A 25,449-nucleotide genomic window follows, 5' to 3' on the forward strand; every position below is an offset into this window, starting at 1 on the left:
CATTGGGAGACAAGTTTCTAGAGAGCTAAGCCAATATTTAGACATTGGGAGACAAGTTTCTAGAGAGCTAAGCCAATATTTAGACATTGGGAGATAAGTTTCTAGAGAGCTAAGCCAATATTTAGACATTTGGAGACAAGTTTCTAGAGAGCTAAGCCAATATTTAGACATTGGAAGACAAGTTTCTAGAGAGCTAAGCCAATATTTAGACATTGGGAGATCATCTCAAAGACCAAATTTTAAAAATATACGTTTCAACTTATGTATTTAAAAATTGATTATCAATGAAATTCTTTTCTTTTTTTTTTACAATTTTTAAATAATATATTATTTATATTTTATTAGTAATAACTATTTATCCATTTTTAATTTAGGATATTTTAATTTGAATTCTTCCATTTCGACACTTAGTCCACTGTTTAGTATTTTTAATTTTGAACTTTATAAGAATAAAGCTTTATTAACATTAACTAGGCCCAGACAAACATTTAGTATTGATTTTTAAAGAATGACTACTCTCTCTTTTTTTTTAGCGGCCCCCGTAAGGGGAAAAAGCCGCTATTAGGTTTGTGCAAAATGTCCGTCTGTCCGTCTGTCTGTCTGTCACACTCAGATCTCGAAAACTAGAAGAGATATGAAAAATATTATTTCATCATCAAATCCGGCCTGAAAAGTTTAGGTGCAACGGCTACTTTTGGTTTTCTAAAAGCAAACCGTTTAATTTATAAAATTAATTATGCAAGCGATTTTTTCATAAAAATACACCAATTCTAAAACAATTACGTAAATGTAAGGGAGGCAATGTTACAATATGCTAACAAAGATGGACAATTTTTGTGTATTTTTAGTATCACTAAGTCAAATATATTTTAAAAATGTACAGGAAATGTTTACAACAAATATAAATAATAGTTAAAGACGTTTTTTCTGGTCAACTAGCTGCTAAAATTAAAAGAAAACATTTCTGTTTGTTTATAAAGGCTAATAATGCACTTTGTATGTAAATATCACGCACATTTTTTTAAATGGACTTTTTATGCAGCGATTTTCGTGCAGTAGCGTAACGTCGCAACATGATCAGGTGCTAAACGAATTCCTTAAACTTTTTTTAAAAATCAGATTTTATTTATTTTTTGTTTAGTGCCCCCATCTGAATAAAAGAAGCTTATTTTTGTGCGTTTTGTCTGTTGGTCGGTCTGTCCGTCACGATTAGATTTAAAAAACTAGAACTCTAAAAGCTATTGAAAATCGGATTTACCCTTTAATGTTCCTCCCATAACATCTCAATAGTTTTAAGTATCTAAAATTGATTGTTCCGGATTTTTTTGTGCAAAACTAATCAACGCCAACAAATGTTTGTTTGCTCTTCTAACTTATATTACATTCCATTTCCATGCTTAAACGTTGCAAAAACACATTATCAATAATATGTTGTTCCGTTTTTTATGTAAATAGCATATTAATGCTAAATCATAATCTCTATACTGACTTATATTTCATTAATTGTAAAAATGTTCCGGATATTGTTTTATAAAACATGAATTATGCCTAATGATTGTTTGAAATCGCATAAGGCTTTTAAAAAAAGTAATTTACTAGAATTGATTACTGAAAATTACTTTTTAGACATTTAATTTTCTTGTAAAACATAACATAGAAGTTTTGTAATCGATAAAGAAAGTTCCGGATTTTTTTTCTTACAAATCGTCGCCAGAAATTTCCGAATTTATTTAAAAATCTACTAACGCCAAATAATTGTTTGAACTCCCTCTTCTTATTAATAAACAAATAATCTTCTCATTTACGAAATAATGTTTTTACGGATTTTTATGAAAAATATTTTAACTCACTACTCTCTTACAGTACATTTAACTTTCTACCTAAAACATTAAAAAATCTAATTATCGTTAATATTATGTTCCGATTTTTAAGGAAAACAGAATCCAAACACCAAAGTAAGGTATGAAAATCTCTCCACGTGGCTGTAGTACATCTAATTTTTATACGAGACCATCCAAAAAATTTAATTAACGGTATTACATTTATCTGAAATTCTCTTTTTCTTTTACTATTTATACAAACATCCGGAACAATCTATTATATAAACTTTTCAATTGTGTTCATACCTAAAAATTATTGCGATGTTTTGAAACGTAAAATAAAGGTTAATCAATTTTTAATAACTTTTAGTTGTTTTTTTTATATCAAGATAACGGACAGACCGACTGACAGACAAAACACAAAAACAATGTGGCTTTGATCTTTTTTAAATAATATCTATTAGAACTCAGTGCACCAATGTCTATGAACCCTCGTTAAATATCTCGTGTAAATAAAGACATTTTTTTTTATGGTACCGGTACTAGCCTATTGTGAGGTAATGGAATTTTTTTTCTTTGACGTCATATGAATGGACTCTTTAAATGTAATGTTAAAAGAACGCACTCGGTGCACCAATGTCTATTAACCCTCGAAAAAATTGCTTGTATTAATGAAAACATATTTTAGTCTAACTAAGCCGTGTGACGTAGTGTTTTTTTTTCCTTTGACGTCACATGGAATGAATTCTTTAAATGAAATGCTAAAAGAACGCACTCGGTGCACCAATGTCTATGAACACTCGAGAAATGGCTCGTGTTGATAAAGGTGATTTTTAGTCTAGCTAGGCCTTGTGACGTAGTGTTTTTTTTTTCCTTTGACGTCATATGGAATGAATTCTTTAAATGAAATGCTAAAAGAACGCACTCGGTGCACCAATGTCTATGAACACTCGATAAAAGGCTCGTAATGATGAAGGCGATTTTTATTCTAGCTAGGCCGTGTGACGTAGTGTTTTTTTTCCTTTGACGTCATATGGAATGAATTCTTTAAATGAAATGCTTAAAGAACGCACTCGGTGCACCAAAGTCTATGAACACTCGATAAATGGCTCTTATAGATGAAGGCTATTTTTAGTCTAGCTAGGCCGTGTGACGTAGTGTTTTTTTTTTCCCTCTGACGTTATATGGAATTAATTCTTCAAATGAAATGAAAAAAGAACTCGGTATAGTAATGTTTATTAAGCCTCGTTATGTGACTCGCGTTTAAAAAAGGAATGATATCTTGATTTAGATCTAATCTAGATTTTTTAAACTAGATCTAGATTTTTATTACAGTATATCTAGATCTGGATTTATATTCTAATTAAAATTATTTTAGAGTCTAGATCTAGAATTTCTAGATCTAGTTTAGACTAAAATAGACTAGATTAAGATGTAGAATTTCAATTTCTAAACTTAAAGTGTAAAAAAAAAGTGTAGATTTTCATTTCCAAACGTTTTGATCAATATTGTAATGTTTTAATATACTAAAACTAATCTACTATTTTTTTTATTAAATTTAAATTTACGGCAAATGAATCTTTGAAACATTATTACTTTTGACCATCGGATGGCTGCCTAGTCGTGCGGTTTGCGCGCTGGACTGTCGTTCAGATTTATGGATGGCCCAGGGTTCAAACCCTGCCCGCTCCCATCCCCCGTCGTCCTGCGGGAGGTTTGGACTAGGAAGTAATTATCTTCAACTCTGAAGGAACATCCGAAACGTGTAAAACATTTTACATCAAAATTAAATCACCTCTTGAATATTATTTGCGAATATGCAGATCCGACAGGGATCCGACTTCGACGGGGGCCGCCTCTGAGTTTGTGTAACACAAACTCTCTTTGTAATCTTGTTTTTTAAATAATCAGATAATAAGGAAAGTAAAATGTATTCATCATAAAAATTACACACATACGAAAATGGCTTTTCAAAGTCTGCTGTAATTAAAACGCTGTCACTTGCTGATGGATTTAGATGACAACATACACACACAGGAGAGAAACTCAAAAATATAATTGTGTTTAGTGTCAGTAGACATTCTAAGACACATCTATAAAAAAAATAGTTCCCCTTTCAGACTCTGGGATCTATAGGGCACATAATTTAAAGGTCATCTGTTTCTATGGCCTACAGTTAATGAGGGTGTCATGTAGCCAGCACAACGACCAACCGCCTTTACCTTTCCCCAACTAATGTCAGGTACCCATTAGAGCTGGGTGGATCCAGGGACGCCCAAAGATCCCGAAATTACATTTGTAATTTTTTTTTAAAAATGAGAACAATTATGCTATTAAATAAAAACTAAAATTGATAGAACAGAAAATGTTAAGCCTACTAAATGAAACAAACAAAAAATTCGTAATTTCATTAGCGAAAGAAAATAATGAGACTGTTTTGACTGTATTGGTCACAGCTTGTCCTCCCAACACCTATGGTGACGACTGTATATTCCGATGTAGCCCTGATTGTAAGGCCAATGCTTCTGCCCCTCTGGACATTTGCCATCCAGTGACAGGAGTCTGTTCTTATCGAGAGTCTGCCCCTCATCAAGCCGAAAAAGAAGTCGGCGAAAAGGGTTCGAATCTTATTTTCTTATGTGATATATTTATAAATTTCATTTTTTCTAGGTTTAACATTGATGCAAAGCTTCCACTCAAGTTTTATGTACACTTCAATAATGTGCTAAATATTTTAAAACAAAATCAGCATGTCTTGGCTTCTTCTTTGGGTTTTATTGACGCCAGTATAAGATCTATGTGTCACTAACAATTTAACAAAATTACCTAAATTTACGTTGCTCTTGTGAAGATATTAAACAATAATAATAATAATAATTGTTATACTACTTCAAAAATCTTGACTTATAATGGAACGGATATAATTTTTTTTTAAATATCATGCGTAAAGAATAAAAAACACTTACTTTTAACAATAAAACTCAAGGTAATCAAAGCCTCTTGTCAGAATTTATATTCGGAAATAACATAAAAAACGCCAATTTAGTTGTTGAAGAACAGTCTATGTTTTTCTGGATATTGAGAGAACTTTAAATATTATCTAAATTAGCCTGCAGGTGTGACTATTGTACTGAGTAGCATTATTTCCTTTTAAGTTCTCCTAGTGTCCTAAGCTGAAATTATGCTTATTAACAGCTTTGAAAATACTGAATATCATAAATTATCATTAATTATTACATCATTAAATATTATTATAATTATTATTATCATTATTATCATCCTTATTCTTTTATCATTCTTCTTCATTTTCTTCTTATTATCCTAACGACAATCATCATTATTATTTTTACTATTATTATCATCATCATTATTATTATCTGTATTAATATTATTATAATTATTATCATCATCTTTATCATTATTATTATTATTATTATCGTTGTCATTATTATTATTAATATCATCGTAATTTATTATTATTATTATAATATTATTATTTATTATTGTTATCATTGATATTACTATAACAAACTTTGTGTGAAGTTAAACCCAAAATAGGGCCTATATCAATGCTCCTTTACGCTAGGCATCAACACTCCAATACTGTTGATTGCTCAGATCACATGTTACCAGTGGCGTAGCTAGGATTTGCAATCATTTGGGGGCGGGGGGGGGCTTGACTTCTTTAGGGGCCCCTACACTTAGCGTAATATTTAATGTAAAAGACACTCATTTTGGGGCTTCCCTCAAAAAGGGGCCCCAGGGAATTTTCAAATTCTCCCCCTCCCCCCCCCCCCCCCACCCTAGCTACGCTTCTGCCTGTTACTTTGATATCTTCTTTCAATCTCTCTTCCTCAGGCGTGTGGGTCGGCATCACGTGTACTGTCGTCATCGGCGTGATCATCGTGGGTCTGGTGTGCCTGTTTCAAAAGAGGAGGATGAGCCTGATGACCATGCTGGGCACGTCTAAACGAGACCAAGGCTTTGACAATGTTGTGTTTACACATCAAAATGTCCAAAGCAATGTTTGATGACGGTAGACGCCCAGATTCGGACAGAGACATGAAATAGCCAGCAATACAATGTAAGGGGACAATAACAAGCTCAGTGTATGCGTGAATGGCATTACAATCCTAGGATAGAATGCTACACATGCTTGGTTACGAATAGGAATTTTGCGTGTCAAAGTTGGGCTGTGTTTGTTTTGTTTATTATGAGTTTAGGTTTTATAGCGTAGTAACAATAACGTCATAGAAAAAAACAAGGACTAGAGTTAGATATGAAACAAGAAAAAAAAATAAAACTTTTCACAAATAATTCTTATATTAAGCGTAGTTGTATTAATTTCTTTTGAATCAGTTTCTGCCTTGTCGAAATTCGGATATAGACTAACAATAATAAATCTTTGTGCTTACAAATAATGTTACTAATTGTTTTCGTTAGTGCAATTTCATGCTTTTAGTTTTCTGCAATATTTTATGATCCTATCATTTCTCTAGCAATTGTAAAGCTGTGGGGGAGATAGAAGGGGGTATCTAGGTGATCACTTTTAAAATGCTTTTATTTAAAAAAAAAAGGTGAACTCGAGGGCAAAGGCCTTTTCAGTCTCCTGTACACTAACCACTATGCCAGGAAAGTTCTTATGAAAATATAAGGCTTTGTAGTTATCTATTGTTAGTTTAAAACATTTCTCTCTACAAAGTATAAAAGTGAATAATTCAAATTATATCTTTTTAACAGTCAAGTACAATTTCTTTCTATTGTTCGATAAACCAAACAAAAATTATTTATTACTAATACTTAATTAACTAATTGGTTATTTTTTTAAAATCGATTCTTGTTTAGTCAGGCAATAGAAATAATTGTGCAAAATTTCAGTTAGACCGAGATTGGGTGTGGGAGAAATAACGTGTACAAGCTTTTTATCAGACATACAGAGTGACTTTATGTACGCTTTGTAATAATAAAAGGCAGTTGATTGATTAGCATCTTAGCAGGCAGTTTCCCATTGAGTACGTTTAGACTTAGTCATTTTGTTTAGAGACATCGAGACGATTTACTTTCTTACTGGATTTAATATGTTGGATTATTAAAACTCTTTATCAAATAATGTTGTTGGCCTTTCCCTTTGTTTCTATTAATAGTTACCTCCTCGTTAGCTTAGTCAACACTCTACACATGACAGTGAAGCAGGGCCGGATTTAAGCGAGTGGAGGCCCCGGGTCAGTTTTTTTTTCTTTGAGGTCCCTATAATTTTTCGAAAGCTTTAACAAAATCCATTTATGAATAAATTTACTTATATCTAAAAGAATGCTATATTTTTAAAATCTATATATCATTACCCTCATACTGGTGTCTTATTTAGAACATATTTAGTATACATATTTTAGTTTTTAAAAAAAGTATATTTTTGAGCTTGTGAGGGGGTAAGGCCCTTTGTAGACGCACTGTCGTAAATCATATTCTTTATTGAAGTAACGTCTGTATTATATAAGATAAGATAAGATGAGCATCATTTTCCTTTATTATTTAGTATATTTGAGTATATTTTCTCATGTCTGTGTTCACTACCAGTTTTTTTTTGTTTATTTTCTCACAGCTTTTTTAATTGTGTCCCTTGAACTATTTATTAAATCATTTTAAGAATCATCAAGATTCTAATATTGTTATACTCCAATCGAGACACACAAGCGAGTCTGCACATCACTATTCAGACGCTCTTTAAAAACTGGATAACGCTTGGTTAAGCTTTAAAACTTTTATCTACAGGGGGGGGGGGGGGGGGGGATGGTCGTGGCGTCCTCTCTCAGCGTCTTAATTGTCAGCCCTTCTAGCGTCTCTTAACATGGCGTATTTCCTGTCTGATTCTATTACTTTGGTCCAGAGATTACTACACGAATGACTATCAAATTTGTATCATAACAATGTGGATGTGGGAACTATTAAGTTATATTTCTACAAGCTGTAGTAGATAAGATAAGATAATTTTTGTTGATCCAATCAAATGGAGATTCAGTTTGACTACAATTGACAACCTCACCGTAACTACTGTACGATAACAATATAAATGCAACTACGAACAACATTCACACACGAACACATACACACTCACAACCAGCGCTTTATGAATCAGACTTCTATGAACTTCTCGATGACGACAGCTGATCTTGTAACACTCTGACCGATAGTGGGATAAAGGAGTTTTTAAATCTTTCTGTTTTAGTTCTAATGGAAAGGAGACGACCACTTCGTTCAGATCTGATGCAACAGTGGTTTTAATGGTTGCAGGTTGACTTTAAGAATCGTGAGTGTTTTGGAAAGGCATCTTTCATGAAAAAGTTCTTCATTAGTTATACAAGGCTTTGAAACAAAATAATAATAAGAGCGCTGTACAACAGAAAGTTTATTTCTTATCTGCAAGAAAAAGTAGGTCAAGTAGTGGGCTCCCTTAAAACTATACATACTTAAACAAGCTTCTTTAATTCTCAGCCTGGGATTCAGTTGTTAAGAATTTGTTGATGAATGGGTTATACATAGCGTGGCGATCAAGGTGTTTCGACATTGCTGATTCGGGTGTTAGGAACTTTTTGATACATGGAAATAGATTTAGATGATACAGCTTTAAAGACCAACTTTGAAGGATTTAGTATTGTTGTGGAATCGGCTGTTTATCTGTAATAAATAGATAGATGCTAATACATATTGACCTATCCTTATTATATGGTACTGGGTCTGGAATGTCATCTGAAAAGAAATAATTTGAAATATTAAAAAAAAAACTATAGGAGGCGCGGTGAATGAGTGGTAAAGCACTTGGCTTCTGAACCGGCTTGTCCAGGGTGATACAGCTTTAAAGACCAACTTTGAAGGATTTAGTATTGTTGTGGAATCGGCTGTTTATCTGTAATAAATAGATAGATGCTAATACATATTGACCAAATCTTAAACATTACTGCATTTTTTTATTTTAGATCAGCTGTACGATCTGCAATTACCACAATCTTCTAATTTTTAACTAAACGGTAAAGCGCTTGACTTCCTAACCTAGAAGTCTCGGGTTCAAATCCTGGAGAAGAATAGAATTTTAGCTTCGGCATTCTTAAAGCACTTCTGAGTCCACCCAGCTGTGGAAAAGTAAAGTCGCCTGGTCGTTGTGCTGGCCACATGACACCATTGTTAACTGTGGGCCACAGAAACAATAAAATTTACATCATCGGCCCTAAAGATCGCAAGGTGTGAAAGGGGGGTACTATACTTTCTACAATATCCTATTGGTTAATTACGGTCTAGATATGAGATTGTGTGGCGTAATAATTGAGGTACGGCTTGTCCAGCAGGGGCCGCCAACGAGTTTCGAGTGTGTGAAGTTTAAGGTACATTTTAGAATCATACCGAGAAGCATTGGATTTGACCTATCCTTATTATATGGTACTGGGTCTGAAATGTCAACTGAAAAGAAATAATTTGAAATATTAAAAAAAAACTATAGGAGGCGCGGTGACTGAGTGGTAAAGCACTTGGCTTCTGAACCGGCTTGTCCAGGGTTCAAATCCATGTGAAGAATGGGAATTTCTTTATTTCGGAATCCTTAGTGCCCCTCTGAGTCTACCCATCTCTCCAACCATTTCCAATGGGTCCAAGTAGTAAGTCTGAGATGTTCAAAGTCCTATTGTATGGATTCTAATGCACCTTGCGTCCTTTGTTCAGTTTATAATTGTTTACAAAGGGCTGCTTCCGTGTAACAAATTGTACAGTGCTTCGGTCAAGTCATTAAGGTGGCTAAAATCCATCTAAATATATAATTTTCTTAATAGGTCAACCATGCCTGACACCACCAACAAGTCTTGGAAAGATAACTCTTTTATTTCTGCAAGTCGGACTAGAGTTACCCCACGTAGCTTTTGAGGCGAAAAAAAAAAAAAAGAAAGGAGGACGGAGGGAAAGTAATCTTCTCTGTATTCACTCGTCACTTAATAGCAGGGCCGGACTTAACCTTTCCGGGGACCTATGTAAAACGAATTGCAAAGGGCCCAGTTTAAGTAGGGATACGGATAATATGTGAAAATTAAGAGTTTGCATTAGAAAATAAATTCGACTTTGCATTTATTCATTCTTTACTACATAAAGAATTACTTTACGAGCCTTACTTTACTGCGTAGCCACGGGGAAATATTGCATTCCTTTTTAATCCTCGGACTCGATGACAAGCCTTATTATTAATTTTATAACAATCATACAATACAATGCATGCTAAAACAAAACAACGGCCACGTAAATCCGATGTCAGTATTGACTTTTTTTTTTGAACTAGTAGTGCACAATTTATGCACATAGGTATAAACCATATTTCTTTTTTTTTTGTAAGCACATATGAACATTTCAATTCGTAGTATCCTCTAGCGATGATATTATTCGTAAACTAAAATTAACAAACAACATTACAAAAGAGGTCGACAAATACTCCGCTCTATTTACGCTGAAAGATAAAAAATGCTATGTCGCTTAGCGCGGTTTAATAGTGATTTACGAGAGTGGCTGACCCACAGGGGGAACTCTCGAGTTACAAATGATCAGATTTTAATGTTCTACCATATTTTGAAATATAGACCTACCTAGTTGAACCTGTCTAGTTCTGGCTTGTTTTGATCAGCAAAAAAGCCCAGTCTGTGTTCGTCTTGGTCAGCTGAATAGACTAGTCTCTGCTTGTCTTGGTCATCTAGGAGGTCTAGTTTAGGCTTCTTTCTGTCAGCGGGACGTACTAGTGTAGGCTTGTCTTTTGTAGTTAGATGATATGGCCTAATTATGTCTTCTTTGGACTTGAGTTTCTTTAATAAATCTGTAAACACACACACACACACACACAAATGAAATGATATAAAAAAAAACATGTCTCATGTCATCAGAAAAAAAAAAAGGTTTATCAGCTGCTAGTCCATAAACCTACGAGAAATATAGTTTGTAAACAAGAATTCATTTTGGAACCACATTCATGACAGTACACAGTTCTTAAAGATCTAAACTGTTGCGACGTCAAGAAAACATCATTAAAAAAGCATCAAAAATTACACTCACAACATTACCACATTTAAAGGAACTTTTTGAACAAAAGTGCCTAAGAAAAATCGAATAAATCTTGGATTACAACCCGCTTCATCAGAACTACGTCAGGTCGTCGCGAAGTGGGCGACTGCTGTCAATCAAAACAAGAACAGAGCGGTACAAAAACTCGTTCGTACCTCACTCGGTCAGACTCTATCACCACCACTCATTGATCAGGAAAAATGAAATGCACCAAGATACCTGTGTGTAGTCGCTGAATGAACTCTTTATGTTGTCTGCTGTATTTATGTGTATTTTTCTGTTGTGTTGTCTTTATATGAGAAAAGAGTCCTTGTAATCACAACAAATTTCCGTAAGGATCAATAAAGTAGTCTTAGTCTTAATCTTAGAATTCGTATGATTTTGCACGTTTAATCTTGAAATTACTAGACCTAGGTCAATGTTATAGAAGGCTTTTTTTTGGTACCGAGCTATGGTGAACTATGCTGTTCGTATCCGATTCATTTCTTAATGTGATACTACTATTTACATAATAAATAAATCTGTAATCCTAAGCTGTCAGAAGATAAGCTATTGCCTTACAAATTTAAATTTTGTTCCAATTATTTATACATTTATAATAAATATATATATATTATATATATATCTAGATCTGGGCTAAATTTAGTCTTATTTAGACTGTTATATGTGTAATGGGGATATATAAAACTTCGCGTTATAAAAGTATTTTATTTTCAACTTACAGCAAGTAAAGCGAAGTTGGTATCAACATTCTTTTTTTAACAACATTTCTATCAGTATCTCATTCCATGAGTTAATTTAAGTTAGTTACTAAATGGAAAATATTTTTTATAATAATACATTGACACTTTTTCCATTGTGACCTTAGATACTATGCTCGAATCTGTGACATTTAAAAAAAAAAAACCTCCCCTGAAGTTTTTCATTTAAAAGTGGTGCATTTTATTTTAAATAAGCTTGCATTGATAATTTGTAAAATTAGATGGTTGACTTTCGGAAAGTACAAAAAAAGCCGTTGCATCTGAACTTTATAGACGGACAGACAGACCACACAAAACTCAAATTTGGTTCTTTATCTGTGATTACGAAATGTGAGATTCCGTAAGGATGTCAATGCTGAAAGAAGAAACAGTTACCAATAGAGTGCTTGTAATAACATTGCATCTCGTCTATCTATCTAACTATGTATCTATCTATCTATCTATCTATCTATCTATCTATCTATCTATCTATCTATCTTTTAGAAATAGTCCTAGTAGTCACAACTAATTTCCATAAGGAACTATGAAGCAATCTTAGTCTTAGTCTTAGAAGGGGCGAAGGCGAGTACTGGGCGCCTAAACAAGTGAGCTTCGGACAGTATGTGCTCGTTAACCGGGGGCTAGCTTTGCAGCTAGGAGAAGTAAAAGTTCCCCTTTCAAACTTTGTGATCTATAGGGCAGATGATGTAATGGTCACCTGTTTCAGTGGCCCACGGTTAACGAGGGTGTCATGTGGCCATCACAACGACCAACTGCCTTTACTTTTCCCCAACTAAGGTCAGGTATCCATTAAAGCTGGGTGGACTCGGAGGCGCCCAATTATTCCGAAATTAAAAATCCCCAGACTTTACAGGATTTAAACCCGGGATCCCAGTTCAAAAGCCAAGTGCTTTACCGCTCAGCCACCGCGTCTCCAAGGAGAAGGAAAACCTGTATTTTAAACCTCTATCTTGCAGCTAAACCTGAAAAAAAATTAAGCGTGTGACTATTGACAAAATCACAGAACCGAGACAAATCGTCATAAAAGCCATCGTACAGAACTGAAGTGGCAACGAGACATTGGTCACCATTGCCCACAGGTTGCGACGACTCTGGTCGCTGTTGAGGCCTTCTATAACAAATGGTCTCGGCAGAACGCTCACAGTTCGACAAATTTTGTGATGCTATTGATCTCAATCAATAGTAAGCATTAGCCGTTCCTTTGATCACCCCACCCTCACCCCTTTGTAGATTATCCCCATCGCCAAGGTAAATTGTTATAAAATTAATAATAAGGCTTGTCATCGAGTCCGAGGATTAAAAAGGAATGCAATATTTCCCGTGGCTACGCAGCCCAATCTGTGACCTACATATTTTGCCACATCCAAGGCAAGCATAACCATTGTCCGCCGGTGGTCGATTAAGATTTTCTTTTCGACGTCTGCGTCTGTCCTAGTCTGAGGCTTTACTCTTGGTCCCAAATGTGTATCCCGAGGCCTTCGTGGGTGTTCTCCAGCTGTCTCGTTCTGAAGCAGCATGCAACCATGTGTGCTCATTTCTATGTCTGCCAAGGCATGTTGGCGCCTAATGTGTTCTTTAAGGCAAGCTGTGTTACAACAAGTAAATAAAGTGGGAAAGCAGTATAGAGTTTCACAAGGTCTGTTTCTATTTCTATACGACTATCTATAGTATTGTGCTCCAAATAGTCGGATGAACTTTGTGTGGCATTCGAAAAACATGCTCTTAATTTTTTCAAGCATGCATTTAAAAAAAAATATGCAATTATGTATAAACCAATATAAAGTAAAAGGCTGTTTACTAACATTCGTATTTGGTCTCATATTAGATGTGTCTTAAATGCAATACTGTATAGAGACTTATGTACTCATTTAGGTGTAACTGTCCCCACAGAGTAAGCCTACGAGTTAAAAGAATATATGTAATAGTTTTTTTGGAGACTTACCAATTGGTCTGAGTCTGGGCATACTTTGGAGAGAAAGTCTGGGCATTGGTATAGGCATTGTCATAGGCTCCTCATTAAATAGTACTGTTGGCTCAGTATAATCTAAATAGAAAAAATAATAAAATCAATCAAAACCCATCTGTCTGTCTATCTATCTAATCTATCTATCTATCCATCTCTATCTATCTATCTATCTATCTATCTATCTATCTATCTATCTATCTATCTATCTATCTATCTATCTATCCATCTATCTATCCATCTATCTATCTATCTATCCATCCATCTATCCATCTATCCATCTATCTATCCATCCATCTATCTATCTATCTATCTATCTATCCATCTCTCCATCTATTCATCTATCTATCTATCTATCTATCTATCTATCTATCTATCTATCTATCTATCTATCTATCTATCTATCTCTCTATCTATCTATCTATCTATCTATCTATCTATCCATCTATATTTCTATCTATCTATCTATCTATCTATCTATCTATCTATCTATCTATCTATCCATCTATCCATCTATCCATCTATCTATCCATCTATCTATCTATCTATCTATCTATCTATCTATCTATCTATCTATCTATATATCCATCCATCTATCTATCTATCTATCTATCTATCTATCTATCTATCTATCTATCTATCTATCTATCTATTTAGCTTCAAAAACAAATTATTATTTGTCTTTTAAAGGAATGTCAATAAGTGATAGGAGAAGAAGTTCAAAACTAAAGAAAAGTTTCTGGCTCTGATAGATTGGAATGAAATGAAAAGTACTAAATCATTGATATAGTCAGCCCAGTATCTGTTCGCCGTGAGAACACTCTTAGTTACGTCAATACACCTAAAGAGATTTGGACAAACCAATTACTTCACAGAATTAAAACCAATTACTTCACAGAATTAAAGTCTTTAATTAACATTTACTATTGAATTAACACATGGATATGCGTATGACGTAATTACATTATCTATTTTGTAAATACGTCTGTAATTTATAAGTTTCTCTCGAGAAACACAAGGATTCGATTAACGGAGGAGCTGGCATACCAATCCAATGTCCAAATGAGAGAAAAACTGAATAAAGTCATCTCTCGAACAGTCAAAGAGACATGAACTAGCAGCTACCACACTAATAAAGTACCCTGCTATGCTGACAGATGCATTCACAAATAGAGAAAACAATGAGATAAATATAACATACAGTTTTGATGGTGGCCTATTCAACCCAAATAAAATCAGCAGTAATCACGGAGTTTGCTAACGACTGTGCCCTAAATGCCTGCTCTGAAAATGATCTGCAGAGCATCGTCAGTGACTTTTCAAGAGCATGCTCAGACTTTGGTCTTACCATTAACACAACAAAGACTTCCCCAGGGAAAGCCTACTCGAATCCAAGCATCACTATAAATGGGCATGATTTAAACACAATGGACAGATTCACATATCCTGGCAGCACACTCTCCAGAAACGGAAAGATCGATAACGAAATCGACCTGCGTATCGCCAAGGCCAGTGCATCCTATGGCAGACTGTCTAAAAACGTCTGAAACAGTCGAGGTATCACCACAAATACAAAGCTAGGGATCTATCGAGCTGTCATCCTCCCTACATTGCTCTATGCCTCAGAAACGTGGACAGTGTACAGAAAACATTTTAAGAAACTGAAACACTTCCACATGACATGTCTAAGAAAAATATTGAATGTCAACTGGCACGACAAAATACCAGATACTCAAGTCCTTCAAAGAGCGGGTTTGCAAAGCATCCACACAATCCTGATGCAGTCCCAGCTGCGATGGGCAGGACACGTATGCAGAATGGAAGACCGCCGCATCCCTAAACGACTCTTGTATAGCCAACTAAGCGAAGGAAAGCGCTCGCAAGGCGGTCAAAGAAAAAACGCTTCATGGACACCCTCAAACCTTCTCTGATGGCGTTCAGCATAGACCCAGCCACCTGGGAGACATAGAGGCACATGACAGAGCATCATGGCGTCGCGCTGTGAAAACTGGCGCACAGGTTGCTGAGGAAAAGAGAACCACGCTGGCAGAAGAAAAAAGCCAGAGAAGAAAAGCAAGGACCACGACACTAGCTCCTGCCCAGTGTGCGGCCAAACATTTCGGGCTCACATAGGTCTCACCAGCCACACGAGGAGACACAAAACCCCAGTGCCAAGCTCTCAGCCCCCTGGATGACAAAGTGGTCATCATCGAACCACTACTATAAAGTAACCATGTACGCCAAATTGTCTTACTGACCGATGCCAAAACAGTTCTTTAAAGCCTGAAAAACTCGGATGCTTCCTATATAAAGCAACTCGGGGCAGCTCTTGTCATTCTTAACATCAACAGCAAGGAAACTGTTCTTCAATATATTCCAACCACATTCACTAAGAAGGCAATGGAAAAGCAGAGATACTGGCCAAACATGGATAAAACGAGCAAACAAATTAAAACTCCTCTCTACCCAGAATAAATGAAGACATTAATAAAGAGTAGACTAAATGAGAATTGGACCAGCTCACATCCCAATTACAAGAACATCGATGCCTATTATATACTATCTCGACATGACCAACTCATAATTTTTTGCCTCAGAACCGGACACAACAGAATGAGCAACATATGTTCCATTGTGTAGGTCCACCAGAGAATATCGACCATGTCCTTCAAAGCTGTATACTCTATCGAGAGGCCGGAACAAGACTTGACCTCAAAACTCTTCTATGGAGAAAGAACTATACGGAGAACTGCCTGATCTGGAAACCACTGCGCAATTCATCTCAGATACAGGATAACTGATATATGAACCCTCCCCACCCCCACATATTTAAGAAGAAAAAATAAAAAGAAGAATTCTAACAAGAGACGATTCATGTTGAATAAAAAAACTTAAAATCAAAGTAATCTGTAAACAGGGCCGGTCCTAGCAATTGCGGGGACCTATGCGAAACGGATTGTGCGGGGCCTAGTCTGGGTAGGGATAAGCATAATGTCAAAGTTTAGATTATTTAAGTTAGAAAATACTTTCGTCTTTGCAATAAAGTTTTAATAAATGAAAGCCCGCAATGCTGTTTTTATTTATTGGCACCCCAAAAATGACAATAACGTCCATTTTTAATAATTTCAGTAGATTTCAAGGAGTTTTTTGTATATTTTTGCCTTTTCAGGAGATTTCCTAAAAATCAGGAAGCCGTGGAAACCCTGTAATTATATAAAGTTATAATGATTTAATTTAATAATTTACACTTACAATTAACTCGGGGCCTATGAAAGAGCGGGGCCCACTGCGACCGCATAGGTTGCAGTGGGCTAAGACTGGCCCTGCCCTGTAAATATTTAGCAAAACAGTCACAGGCTGAAGTATCTCAACCAATAAGAATAGTGCATCTTTCTATAGGCTCTCAGTCCTCAAACAATAATAACAATGTCTCAAGGGTCGTAACTCTATTTTAACCGATAGACCAATTAAATCACAACAAATAAATATAGAAACCGTCATCCCTTACAACCAAATTCTATCAACAATACCCTCACACTAGGGCCTACTGCATACAGAGATACAGCCAACACGGTGACTGGCATGATACCTCACCTTCCTGTGCTTGGAGACCAACCAGAAACCCTAAACAGAAAAGTAAACTTTGTTTCATCGTCGTCAACTTCTTCAGCGCAAACAAACGTAATACTGTTTCTTTTATGAAAACTCAGTAATGACGTTCGATCCAATAGCTATCGCGTTGGACGACTCCAGATATAAAGGGAAGTTAAGAATCACGTGACTATTGAGTCTCTGACTTACATCTGAATAACAGCAGACGAGATTAACTCTGTACAATCGAACAAGTATCTGAACTTAATCTTCAATTACAAAGATAAGAGGATAATAAAAGAGGAGTGTTTTGATTGATATATGGATTGAGATTCATAACAAATGAATATTCTCATTTGACAAGAGTAACACCTTTAGTAAAATCACTGAATTTAGAAGGCCTTCGGGATAGAAGACTGAAAAGTAAATTAGCATATATATATAAAACACTGAACCATAATTTTCAAATACAAAAACAAAATCTAATAAAATACTCAGAATGACACAAAGATAAAGGCACATTCCTCATCCCATATGTTAGGACAAATTTGTACAAGAGCTCCGTCTTCCCTAGTGCTATTAGTGCATGGAATGGGTTGCCTGAGCTAGCCAGGAAAACCAGTGGCTTCGCAGAATTTAGGCTATTGGTTAATATGCATGACTAAATGCATGACGCGTAGGACGTAATCATCTTCTTTTTTGAAGTAACGTCTGTATTATATAATAAAAGATAAGAATGGCATTTCGCCATTAACAAGAGACAGTTATTGGTCTTCACATTGAATAATGTGTAACTCAAAATAGCTTTTAACCAGGAATGAAGTTCTGCCCAAAAGTCATTTAAAAATGAAATGTAAAAGAAAAAAAAGAATACTTTAAATTGACTATCCATGCATTCAAAAAACATACTTGGTTTTAAACATGCACAGTTTCCATGACTACGGCTAGCCTTTTCTTGTGCATTTATTTTAGTCACGCCCCGGAAGCGCTATAAAGATACAGGCGCCATCGTGCCCTCACTGGCAAAAAGAAAAGCATCGGATGGCCTCTGAAAGAGACAGTGGTAGAGCTGTCACGAAGCGCTCGAGCCCTTGTCGAAGACATGCGCAGAAGACGAAAAGAGAACTTACATACATCCCCCCCCCCCTTTTCAAGGCGATTTAGTCCGCATCAGAAATAGTAAAATATGCAGGTCACAGCTAGGCTAGCTTGTTCACGTGAAATACTGTACTCATCCTAAATATTCATGATTAGCGCATGTGTTTATAGAAGAGATAACTTGAGCACGAAAGACGCCAGAGAGAGAGAGAGAGAGAAAGAGAGGTAGAGAGTGGGAAAGAGAGAGAGAGAGGGAAAGAGAGAGAGAGAGAGAGTGAGACAGGTAGAAAGAGAGATGTAGAGAGACAAAAAGAGAGAGGTAGAACGAGAGAAAAAGAGGAGAGAAAGAGAGAGAGAAGGAGGTAAAAAAGTGAGTGAGAGAAAGGGAAGAGAGTAAAGAAAGAAGAGGAGAGAGAGAGAGAGAGAAAGAGAGAAGGAGCAGACTGCATCAATGCTAGCCACCATGTTTTATTCTTATTTCAAAAAGCATTAGCCATTCCTATTTCCACCACTACAACTTGTTTGATTGATAGTTATGTTTATAGCTAATCCATTCTGCTCGTAGACAGACATTACTTTTCAATCTTCTGTTGTGGAGGACAAAATAGCAGTGTCAACGTGTAGTTTTAAAAAAATCCAATTAAAAAGCAAATCAAGAAGAAGTAACTCTTTCAAACATTGGTATCACAAACTGTTCTATTACATTCGGATGTATCCAATTATGTTTAGAGCAATCAGTGGTATGTTCATTCAGACTGGTCGTTGAACATAAACTTTGATCGGTTACTTTGTTCTGCTAGCGTATAATCACTTTTTAATAACCACAAGTATCTATAAAGTGATTCAATCAAATGCAATAAACATTATTATATTTGTACACAACTTACGACATGTAGTCGTCCACAGTCGTTGACTATTTTAAGGATTTCATTTGTCATATTTTGTATATGCTAAAAAAATGTCAGGGTTTGCATTTTTTTTTTACATATTTCAGATGTTCCTTCAGAGTTGAAAATAATTGTTTTTCTCGTTCCGCCCGTAGGACGACATCGAATAGCAGCGGGCAGGGTATGAACCCGGGGCTATCGATAAGTCCGAACAACACTTCAGCTCACATATCACAAGACCAGGCAGCCACCAGCGTTGTATAGTAATCAATGACGTTATAAATTGAAAAAATTAACCACAAAAAAATAATACAAATGTGTTGTATTGTTTTAATTTCAAAATTCATGTTCCGTTAAGAATAACTTACATAGAACTGTAGTAGACTTGGTGTGAATATGTTACTTGGTATTCGAACCAAAGTGAACATATTTTTTGGATGACGCAGGGGAAATAACAATGTAAATCGATATATTGTTTATCTAGCAAAGAAATATTAAGGTCTAATAAAAAAACTTCAAGACCGCCTGATGTGTTTGTGTTTGTTTTGCTTGATTTGTGTTCCTTCATCGGACATTCAATGTAATTGTGTATCGATTGTTTAAAATCAAATTTAAAAGATATTCTAACAATCTTTTAGAGCAGGTATGTCAAACTCATTAAGGTGTATGGGCCATATTAAATACTTACTATGACCTGAGGGGCCGCAGTAAAAAAAATCGTTGCAAAACAGCCTACTAGTTTTATGTAAATTAGAAACAATACAATAGAATACAATAATTATTGGTATACCTGTCCCTTATCTTAATTTGTAATACTATTCGGCTGTTGAAAATTGCTATGATTACGTATTATCTTCTTTGTCCTGATGCTTGACATCTTTTCTGGGATACAAGTATATAAATGTCTTGATGAAGTTTGTTTGCCACTGATATTTTCATCACTGATGACAAATTTTGATCAGATTATCTCAGACGGTGAGGTGTTTTTGTAGCTTTCATTATGGAAAAAGAATTGCTCATAGAGATCAGTGCTTGCAAACAAAGCAATAATTCTAGTTCCAAATTTCCACAATTCAACGTACCTTTAAGGTAAATATCTGTAAAATGTTGGCATAGCCAAATATACTTCGATTTCAACAAAGCAAAGAATCTGCTATTCTATCAGCTCTAATTGCACATTACCCGCAGAACTTTCAGATGCAAATGAGAATGGAGATACAAACAACGAAAATTCTTGCTCATATAAAACGAAGTCACGAAAACGGTCTTCGAAAGTATCTACAAACGATTTCAGGTGTAAGAGATATTTACCAAATGTAGCCGTATTTAATCTTTTTAGGACACGTTGAAAAGTGAACAAGATTTTCACTTCATATTTGGTTTATCCACAGTCGTAATTTTGCTTGAAAGCATTTCACATGATTACACGCAGTTGTGACAATTTTGTCTTTACTTTGAAGTTTCAGATTCAAGTCTTGCAGGTGACCAGTGGGATCAACTGCAAATGCCAAATCCTGAACACATTCGTCAGTTTGGAACTGTTCAACAGGTTCACCTTTCATGTTCAGGAACAATACAATTTCCTCACGCAGGGCAAAAAATCTCTTCAATAATTTATGACATGAGAGCTAGCGGACTGTGTAGTAGGGAACACAATCAAATTCGTGTCCAATGCCATCCAGAAACATTGAAAATTGGCGATACTTTAAACCACGGGCACGAATAAAATTGAGAGCGACTGAAACTGGTCTTAGTACATATTGGAACTGTAATTACTTTGCGCAGAATGTTTCTTGGTGAATAATGCACTGAAAATGAGCTAATTTAAAATTAGCATCAGTCTCTCTTATTTTTGCAAGTAGATTTGATTTCATTTCATGGTTGGAACGCCATCCGTCGTTAGACTAGCCAGCTTTACCAAAGATAAACTGTATTGCAGTATCACCTCCCGTTATTTCTCAAAAAAGCCAATGAAAACAAAATTAAAATCATATATTTTGAACTTTAATTGTTCACGCAAGCTGATTGACATGTCATTTATTCTATCTGCCACAGTGTTCCTGGTTAACGCTATTTCTTTGAATGCTTTCACCTTTTATGGACAAATTAATTCGGCAGCTTTAACGACACACTCATTATTAAAATCATATTCACTAAATGATTTGATAAGGCTTGCAATTAAGTTTGACAAAATGTAGCTTGCTTTCAAGGAAGACTCAATTTCGTTGATCAGTTTAACAAATACTATTTTTCAATTCAAGAAGCTTGTCACCTTTTATTTTCCAGCGTAATAGTTTAACATTATTTTGATAATTTTTAAGGTAGCCAAGCGGTCCGCATGCAAAGTGGTCGCAGGCCGCATGCGGCCCCCGAACGCCGTGTTTGACATGCCTGTTTTAGAGAGATACATCATTACATTGTCCTACTCACATCCTACTTTGACGGTAGTTATTCCAATCATAGGGTTAAAATGAAACTACTCTTCTGTAATTGGTAGATTAAAATTTGACTCAGCCTAATCCCTTAGTTACCCAATCATTGAATGACATTTTTTTTTATTGTAAAACTCATTATCTCCTATCTTCCAAAGGATGATTGAATGAATAAGCTCTATCTCTCTGTCTCTCTCTCTGTCTCTTTCTCTCTGTCCCACACTTGGCCTTACCCTCTGTCTCTCTCTCTCTCTCTCTCTCTCTCTCTGTGTCTCTCTCTCTTTCTCTCTCTTTCGGCTTCTTACACAACAACTCTGCATAAATATGTTTTCCTTTTTCTCTTTCCCTTTCTCTCTCTCTTTCTCTTATAAAGTCTCGTTTACGCTCTCTCTCTTTCTCTTATAAAGTCTCGTTTACGCTCTCTCTCTTTCTCTTATAGAGTCACGTTTACGCTCTCTCTCTTTCTCTTATAAAGTCTCGTTTACTCTCTCTCTCTTTCTCTTATAAAGTCTCGTTTACTCTCTCTCTCTCTTTCTCTTATAAAGTCTCGTTTACTCTCTCTTTCTCCTATAAAGTCGCATTTACTCTCTCTCTCTCTCTCTTTCTCTTATAAAGTCTCGTTTACTGTCTCTCTCTCTTCCCCCCTCTCTCTAGTAAAATTGTGTAATCTTTTTCTATATATCACCAGTAAAGTGTCATTTCGTCTCTCTCAAGTAAAGTTTCTTTTTCTTTCTAATAACTCTAAATATTTCTTTCGTAGAGTTTCATTTCTCTCTCTCTCTCTCTCTCTCTCTCGTTCTCACAAAGTCTCGTTTTCATAAAAGTATTAGCAAAATCACTAGAAATAGAGACACTACAGGAAGAAGAAAAATGAAAAGAAGCTCTAACACATTAATAAACACTGAACCATAGTTTACAAATAGAAAAACTCTAATAAAATACTCAGAGACACACAGAGGCACATTCATCATTCTATATGCTAGGGCGAATTTGTACAAGTGTTCGTTCTTCCCTAGAGGCATTAGAGAATGGAATGGGTTGCCTAAATCAGTCTCTGATTAGCATGAATAACTAGATTTACACATGCAATGCGTAGGACGTAATTATCTTCTCTTTTGAAGAAACGTCTTTATATTATAAAATAAGATTTAATCCACAAAATATTTCAATTGAGTTAATTGGTTTCCACTGCCCACAGGTTGTGACGTTGCAGGTCTGTGTTCAGGCCTTCTCTAAAGATTAGTCTCGATGAAATGTCCCTATTTTAGACGAGGATTTATTAACCTGAAACATATAAAACAATTCAATTGTGAACTCTTATTTTTATTTAGGAAATCTCAGAATTTGCGCTATTCAATTTTAGTTTTGTCATCATAGGAATCCTTGAGCCTTAGGCCTCTTTTCTTTGCATACATTTTAATTTAACTATAAAATCAAAACTCAACTCACTTTTTAAGAAAACATGATACAATAACGATTTAAACTATTATTTGATATGCACAGGGTTGTCAGAAGGAGGTCACAGAATTATTCAGTAATTCTATGTCTCCGTCTTGGTTTTAATAACTGCTTGTAACAAAGATAATGATAGTCTAGTTCTAAATTTAATAAAAGCTCCACTCTTGTTGGACAGGTCTAACTAAGGACTTCAATCCATGTAGGAAAGCAATAAGAAATGAAACTTTAGGCATATGTCTGTTGTACAGTAATGGAGACCAGAATAGTTCTCGTGATTCTTTTCATGTTACAGCGTAAGTGAATACAGATATTAAATGTCACATTTTTTTATTTAACATTATCGTTATGTCTGTGTCTATATTATTATTTAGGTTTAAAAAACATTAGATCTACTTCCCTTCTAATCACTATGTTGTTTCGTCAATGATGCTCAATGAGTACACGCTGCTCGGGGCTTGGCACGTTTGCGCTGCTAGAGGCTAATGTCCTTCTTGAGACTATGGACGCCCATGCTCAACGCAATATACTTGCTACGTAGGGCGTTTATGCTGCTCATGGCATACATGCTGCTAGAGGCGTATATACTGGTATGTAGGGCCTACATGCTCATGGGAAGTATATGCTGCTCATGGCATACATGCTGCTAGAGGCGTATATACTGGTATGTAGGGCCTACATGCTCATGGGAAGTATATGCTGCTCATGGTATAAATGCTGATAGAGGTACTGGTATGTAGGGCCTACATGCTCATGGGAAGTATATGCTGCTCATGGTATAAATGCTGCTAGAGGCGTATATACTGGTATGTAGGGCCTACATGCTCATGGGAAGTATATGCTGCTCATGGCATACATGCTGCTAGAGGCGTATATACTGGTATGTAGGGCCTACATGCTCATGGGAAGTATATGCTGCTCATGGTATAAATGCTGATAGAGGTACTGGTATGTAGGGCCTACATGCTCATGGGAAGTATATGCTGCTCATGGTATAAATGCTGATAGAGGTACTGGTATGTAGGGCCTACATGCTCATGGGAAGTATATGCTGCTCATGGCATACATGCTGCTAGAGGCGTATATACTGGTATGTAGGGCCTACATGCTCATGGGAAGTATATGCTGCTCATGGTATAAATGCTGATAGAGGTACTGGTATGTAGGGCCTACATGCCCATGGGAAGTATATGCTGCTCATGGTATAAATGCTGATAGAGGTACTGGTATGTAGGGCCTACATGCTCATGGGAAGTATATGCTGCTCATGGCATACATGCTGCTAGAGGCGTATATACTGGTATGTAGGGCCTACATGCTCATGGGAAGTATATGCTGCTCATGGTATAAATTCTGATAGAGGTACTGGTATGTAGGGCCTACATGCTCATGGGAAGTACATGCTGCTCATGGCATACATGCTGCTAGAGGCGTATATACTGGTATGTAGGGCCTACATGCTCATGGGAAGTATATGCTGCTCATGGTATAAATGCTGATAGAGGTACTGGTATGTAGGGCCTACATGCTCATGGGAAGTACATGCTGCTCATGGCATACATGCTGCTAGAGGCGTATATACTGGTATGTAGGGCCTACATGCTCATGGGAAGTATATGCTGCTCATGGTATAAATGCTGATAGAGGTACTGGTATGTAGGGCCTACATGCTCATGGGAAGTATATGCTGCTCATGGTATAAATGCTGCTAGAGGTACTGGTATGTAGGGCGTACATGCTCACAGGAAGTACATGCTGCTCATGGCATACATGCTGCTAGAGGTACTGGTATGTAGGGCGTACATGCTCACAGGAAGTACATGCTGCTCATGGCATACATGCTGATAGAGGTACTGGTATGTAGGGCGTACATGCTCACAGGAAGTACATGCTGTTCATGGCATACATGCTGATAGAGGTACTGGTATGTAGGGCGTACATGCTCACAGGAAGTACATGCTGCTCATGGCATACATGCTGATACAGGTACTGGTATGCAGGGCGTACATGCTCACAGGAAGTACATGTTGCTCATGGCATACATGCTGATACAGGTACTGGTATGTAGGGCGTACATGCTCACAGGAAGTACATGCTGCTCATGGCATACATGCTGCTAGAGGAACTGGTATGTAGGGCGTACATGCTCACAGGAAGTACATGCTGCTCATGGCATACATGCTGATAGAGGTACTGGTATGTAGGGCGTACATGCTCACAGGAAGTACATGCTGCTCATGGCATACATGCTGATAGAGGTACTGGTATGTAGGGCGTACATGCTCACAGGAAGTACATGCTGCTCATGGCATACATGCTGATAGAGGTACTGGTATGTAGGGCGTACATGCTCACAGGAAG

The 25,449-nt window shown here is 36.2% G+C and overlaps 2 protein-coding genes across 3 annotated transcripts in view; one reads left to right on the top strand and one right to left on the bottom strand.

Annotated features, from left to right (window-relative positions):
* The window catches only part of LOC106051781 (multiple epidermal growth factor-like domains protein 10), a 44,091-nt gene extending 37,228 nt beyond the window's left edge, over nucleotides 1-6,863 (top strand). Inside the window, exons 15-16 of the mRNA XM_056030712.1 lie at nucleotides 4,277-4,438; nucleotides 5,679-6,863. Of these exons, the coding sequence (XP_055886687.1) occupies nucleotides 4,277-4,438; nucleotides 5,679-5,851 (335 nt within the window). The 3' untranslated portion in view covers nucleotides 5,852-6,863. The remainder of the gene's footprint in view (nucleotides 1-4,276; nucleotides 4,439-5,678) is intronic.
* Nucleotides 6,864-8,210: 1,347 nt separating this feature from the next.
* LOC106051782 (uncharacterized) lies at nucleotides 8,211-17,380 on the bottom strand. Of its 2 annotated transcripts, none has more exons than XM_056030713.1 (4): nucleotides 17,220-17,380; nucleotides 13,605-13,706; nucleotides 10,433-10,656; nucleotides 8,211-8,492 (listed from the first exon to the last, which is right to left on the bottom strand). In XM_056030713.1, the coding sequence occupies exons 1-3, from the start codon at nucleotides 17,275-17,277 to the stop codon at nucleotides 10,433-10,435; spliced, it is 384 nt and encodes a 127-aa protein (XP_055886688.1). In that variant the 5' UTR covers nucleotides 17,278-17,380; the 3' UTR covers nucleotides 8,211-8,492. The 2 variants fall into 2 exon arrangements, with proteins under 2 accessions (XP_055886688.1, XP_055886689.1); XM_056030714.1 differs by lacking the exon at nucleotides 8,211-8,492 and adding an exon at nucleotides 8,661-8,721.
* Between the last annotated feature and the right edge of the window lie 8,069 nt (nucleotides 17,381-25,449).

Source organism: Biomphalaria glabrata, chromosome 5, assembly GCF_947242115.1.
Source record: "Biomphalaria glabrata chromosome 5, xgBioGlab47.1, whole genome shotgun sequence".
NCBI classification, from domain to species: domain Eukaryota; kingdom Metazoa; phylum Mollusca; class Gastropoda; family Planorbidae; genus Biomphalaria; species Biomphalaria glabrata.

Coding starts and splice junctions, on each gene's coding strand:
- LOC106051782 (XM_056030713.1), bottom strand. CDS start 17,277: ATGAAACAAAGTTTACTTTTCTGTTTAGGGTTTCTGGTTGGTCTCCAA. Junction 13,707..17,219: donor TGGTCTCCAAGCACAGGAAG/GTGAGGTATCAT, acceptor TTTTCTATTTAG/ATTATACTGAGCCAACAGTA. Junction 10,657..13,604: donor GCCCAGACTCAGACCAATTG/GTAAGTCTCCAA, acceptor GTGTGTTTACAG/ATTTATTAAAGAAACTCAAG.